At 33.2% G+C, this 5,670-nt stretch overlaps 1 protein-coding gene across 1 annotated transcript; it reads left to right on the top strand.

Moving 5' to 3' along the window:
• Positions 1 to 2,970: 2,970 nt before the first annotated feature.
• Positions 2,971 to 5,445, top strand: LOC114650978 (olfactory receptor 1496-like). Its single transcript, XM_028800933.2, has one exon. It carries the CDS (start codon positions 3,711 to 3,713, stop codon positions 4,704 to 4,706), a length of 996 nt encoding a protein of 331 aa, XP_028656766.2. The 5' UTR covers positions 2,971 to 3,710; the 3' UTR covers positions 4,707 to 5,445.
• Positions 5,446 to 5,670: the final 225 nt, after the last annotated feature.

The following is a 5,670-nucleotide window of genomic DNA, read 5'->3' on the forward strand; positions in this document are numbered from 1 at the left end:
ACACCTCATCACTAAGAAAGCCCAGCAGAGACTACACTTCCTGAGGTGACTGAAGCGAGCAAGTCTTCCCCCTTCCATCCTCACCTGTTCTACAGAGGCACCATTGAGAGTGTTCTGACCAGCTACATCACTGTCTGGTATGGCAACTGCAACATATCCGACCGCAAGCGCCTGCAAAGGATAGTGAAGACAGCAGAGAACATTATTGGGGTGCCTCTCCCTTCACCACAGGACATATTTTACAAACGCAGTTTCCACAAGGCCTGCAACATTGTGCAGGACCCCTTACACCTCTCACATGGACTTTTCACACTTCTGCCATCTAAGAGAAGATACTGCAGCATCAAAGCCAGATCTGTCAGGCTGCAGGAGAGTTTTTATCCCCAAGCTGTTAGACTCCTTAACACCAGGCTGCCCCCTGGGACCTTCCACACGTCCTCAACCACCTCTAAAAACAGAACTTTTATACATGCAAGCCACTGTCCTGTAAAGACGAGTGTGCAGGTAGAAAAGAACTGAAAATCTCATACTGACCTTTAAATATTTTGACACTCTTGTTATCCTTCTGCTATGAAACATTCTGACCTGTCATTGTTTACACATCTTAAACAACTATTAGCATACACTGATAAATAATAGATATAGATAATACAGAAATTATTATTTATTTATTATATTACATATCTTACACATCAGTATTGCTGCTACTTCTTTGTCCTATCTTTGCACATTGTTTGTGTTTTAATTTTTAATTTTTAAATTTTTAAATTTTAATTCTATTTTTAATTTATTATTTGCATGTCATGTTGTTACACTGTGGACCCTGAGCTTCGCTATTTCGTCTTTCTGTATACTTGTATATGGCTGAGATGACAATAAAGTTCACTTTGACTTTGACTCTGTGAATCTGAGAAAGAGGCTAAAGAAATAATCACACTATTTAAACAAGTTCTATTCTATTTCATTCTTATTCTATTACAAACCCCAAACAGAACTTAATTATGCTTATTCATTTGTATGCTCTTTAATTTTATTCCAGCACATTAACAGCAACTGTAATCTGTAATATTTAAAGATATTTGTCTTATTTCAACAAGTATAACTGAAGCAGGTAAAGATTTTACAGCACAACAGCATATTCTTAAAGCGTGTAGTTGACTAACATCCAACCTTTTTAAACAAGAATGTGAAGCTGACCCATTAGCTGTACAACCAAATTACAAATAGATCTAATTAAACACTTAAGGTCAAGATGGTCAAAAGCCTTATGTACACTTGTAGAGATCTGGGTTCAAATCTAGATTGGCATATGGAGGGTAAGAGAAGGAACCAGGGTGTGGAAATGGGGGGAATATGAGTATTTAGGCAGCAGGAAAGAACATTAATGGCTTTATGGCTCATTTGCAACATTGCAAGATGCTGAGAAATTAATCCATGCTTTTGTTTTCAGTTGACTAGATTACTGTAACTCTCTCCTCTCAGGACTACCCAAAAAAGACATCAATCAATTGCAACTAGTGCAGAATGCAGCTGCTATAATCTTAACTAGGAAAAGAAAATCCGAGCACATCTCTCCAGTTTTGATGTCAATACATTGGTCACCTATGTCATTTAGAATTGATTTTAAAATCCTGCTTATAGTTTACAAAACCTTAAATAATCTTGTTCCATTTTATATTTCGGAATGCCTTACACCTTACTCTCCAAATTGTAACCTTAGATCTTCAAATGAGTGTCTGCTTAGAATTCATCCATCCATCCATCCATCCATTATCCAACCCACTATATCCAAACTACAGGGTCACGGGGTCTGCTGGAGCCAATCCCAGCCAACACAGGGCACAAGACAGGAAACAGACCCCGGACAGGGCGCCAGCAGCTGCTTAGAATTCCAAGAGCTAAACTTAAAAGAAGTGGTGAGGTGGCCTTCTGCTGTTATGCACCTAAAATCTGGAATATCTTGTCAATAGGAATTCGCCAGGCTAATACAGTGGGGCACTTTAAAAAAACTGCTGAAAACACATTACTTTAACATGGCCTTCTCATAACTTCATCTTAGTTTAATCCTGATGCTCTGTATATTCATTTAATTATCATTATTATTCAGGGTATTTATATTTAAAATCCGTACTAACCCCTACTTTCTCGTCTGTTCTTTTTCCGGTTTTCTGGGTGGCGACCTGCGCCACCACCACCAGATCAAAGCACCATGATGTCCCTACATTGATGGATTAAAGGCCAGAAGTCCACATGACCGTCATCATCAAGTTCTTTCATGAGAACCCTGAATACCATGAGGACTGACTGAGGTAACTGATGTTAGGTAGAATGCCTAGAGGGAGCTGGCCGGTCTCATGGCTTGGAACCCCTACAGATTTAAATTTTTTCTCCAGCCGTCTGGAGTCTTTTTTGTTTTTTCTGTCCGCCCTGGCCATCGGACCTTACTTTTATTCTATGTTAATAAGTGTTCCCTTATTGTAATTCTTATTTATTTTGTCTTTTTTCTCTTGTTTCATCATGTAAAGCACTCTGAGCTGCATTATTTGTATGAAAATTTGCTATAGAAATAAATGTTGTTGTTGTATTTGTTTATGTACATATTGCGATGATCAAAAACTGTCAAAAAATTGCAGTTATTCCACAACAGAAATAGGAATCATTTTAAATCATAGTACGGTGAATATCACTAATAATATCACTACACTGTATGTCTGTGGCATACTGTTAAAAGAGAAATAGCTTTATTTAGGAAAAATATGTTAATGATAATATTCATGCCTTACTGTATTAATTGCATACATTGTGCTGATGTAATTGTATATACTGTTTGCTTGAAATGTCTCAAGTGAGCTAAGAAAGGTTAACAATAGTCAGTTTTATGAATATTATTAGCATCTCATTAAAAACACTGCCATTCTCTATATAAAATAGCTTGTTAAATATGAACCAGTAAAGAAGGCAAAATGGAATTTCAAGAACTGTAACAACAAGAATTTCATAACTCTTTGTAGAATATGTCAAATTTAAATATTTTTTGGATCTTTAAAGAAAGCTTCATTTTTTACTTACAAGCAGAGCTGTACTCCTGCATGCCAGAAACAAAATAAATTCTTATTACTTTTTCATTTCTTTAAGGTTACATTGTAAAAATAATATTTCAAAGGTTGGAGTAATCTTCACATGAGAAACTTCTATATAACTATTTTCTTAATGCATAAGCTTATCAAAAAGCAGTAAGTACACAATCTAAATTAGTACAATTATCAGTGATTGTTTTTTAGTTTTAGAAATTGCAACAATGTGTCTGTATGATTCTGTTTCAAAAGTTTATATTGTACTCTTTTCAAATTACTGTGTTCAAAAGAAAAACAATTTCAAAAATATTTGAACAATTTTACTTTTTTTTTGATATTATTGTGCACATTTGCTGTTTCACAAACTGATGAAGACAAAATACTGGAGAAGCATAAAGATATGTTTGTATTGTTTAGGATATCTTACCTTAAATGTTATTGTGTAACTTATGAGCATGTTGAAAGCACAGATTATACTAATGTGTTGTGAATATTACAGTATATCTATTAAAAGAACATATAATAAATAGTACATTATTCAAATTTCAATACAATTATTTAGAAGCATTGATATAAATACTGTGGTCAGGAGGACTGTAAATTAATAGCAAATATCTAACATTTTTTCCTAGAAAAATGTATATTACACTGAATGAAAAAGCCAAGAATATGCTTGTGATGAGTTCTCAGAGTTTAAAAAGTTCTGAAAATAATACCTTTGTTCGTCCAGAAATGTTTTATATAAGAGGCTTAAAGGAAATGTCCTTTGCTAACTGTTTTTATATTTTTTTATTTATTATGTATATTTTTGCACTTTTTTCAAATATATTTGTCATTATATTAATATATTTAGATCAAAGTCTTCACAATCCAAAATATCTTGCTGTTGTTCACTTGGCCTTAGTCGATTTAGGCACAACTACAGCTGTCATTCCTAAACTGATAGAAATGTTTCTTTTTAACTCCAGTTTTATTTCATATGAAGCGTGTTTAGCTGATATGTTTTTTGTTCATTTCTTTAACGCAATGCAGTCACTTTCACTGTTAATATTAGCTTATGACCGCTTTCTTGCCATATGCTTCCCTCTTCAATATCACAGCATTAATACTAACAGCAGGATGGTAGGAATCATAGTGTCACTCTGGATGTTTGCTGCAATCAATTTATCCATTACTGTGCTTCTAATCACAAGACTCAGCTTCTGCCAGTCCACGGTGGTAAACAGTTATTTTTGTGATCATGGACCCGTGTACTTCTTAGCCTGCAATGACATTTACCCAAACGAAACGATTGGTTGGTTCGATACAGTTGTGTTTCTTGTAATACCATTATGCCTCATTCTCTGTTCTTATATATTCATTGGTGTTACACTGTTTAAAATGACATCAACTGATGGAAAGCAAAAAGCACTAAAAACCTGCATTTCACACATTATCTTAGTTATAATATTTTATGTTCCCCTGACTCTTACGTATATTTTGGCACAGTTTATTGATTCCAATATAAGAATTCTTAATAACTCTCTGTCTGCTACAATTCCATCAATGCTGAACCCCATTATTTACACACTAAAAACTGATGAGATGAAGACAGCTATGAAGAAAGTAGTTAAAATCAAATTTCTGGCATAGTAATTGTGTTATTACATTACAGAGTATAAGATAATTACAAGTTATAACTAATAAAGTAAATTCAAATGTATCTGTGCAGATGTCATTGTTTTGTTGACTAAGTTTTTGTATTTGATTAAATAATCACTTATTTTAAGAACTGTTTTTTTCCTTGTGAACAGTTTTGTAATTTTGTAGCCTTTGTCATAGACTAGTAGATTAAATAAGCATTACTTCATTGATTGTATGAACAGTGGAAATTTGAGTGCTTTTTTCTTAAATGTTAAAATTAAGAATGTAAAATTAAGAATGTTTCCCTTTGTACATAAATGTATTTTATCTCTTTGTTTTGATACAAGAAGCATTTATTAGATATTCAACATATTTTTCATGAAGGAAAAATTAAATTTTGAAGTTAACATTTTATTAACAAATGGATAAAACATCACAAATTAAATTTGCAACATTAAAAAAGGCTGAATTCATTTTTTTACTTGATGTGTACTTTATCTCCAAGTCTTGAGTACCGCACAAAATTACAAATATAGTTAAACCATTACACAAAATGCAGAAAAAATAAATGCAGTATTTATGTGGAACCTAACTCTCTTTCAGACAAACAGAGAACACCAGAATAATTAAAATATTCATTGTTTTTGGATAAATTTATTTAACTTTTTTCCCATTATGTAAATGAAGATGTAAATAAATTCCACTGTTTTTTAAAAAACTGCAGCATTCATTCTGATGGTACATGGTCTGTTTGTTCATAGAGAATAACTGTAAATGCATTGGTGGCAATGGCTTGTCTAGCCTCCACACCATCATGGTATACACCCTCCTCTATAAGAGCAGAAAGGAACTTTGACATTTTTAACTTTGTTTTAATATTTTATAGCAACATACAACTGTCCCAACTTTTACATCCCTGAAATGAAAATCTAATTCCTCCTGATGATTTCTGAAGACAATGCCCATACATATT

Source organism: Erpetoichthys calabaricus, chromosome 4 (genome assembly GCF_900747795.2).
Source record: "Erpetoichthys calabaricus chromosome 4, fErpCal1.3, whole genome shotgun sequence".
Taxonomy (NCBI): Eukaryota; Metazoa; Chordata; class Cladistia; order Polypteriformes; family Polypteridae; genus Erpetoichthys; species Erpetoichthys calabaricus.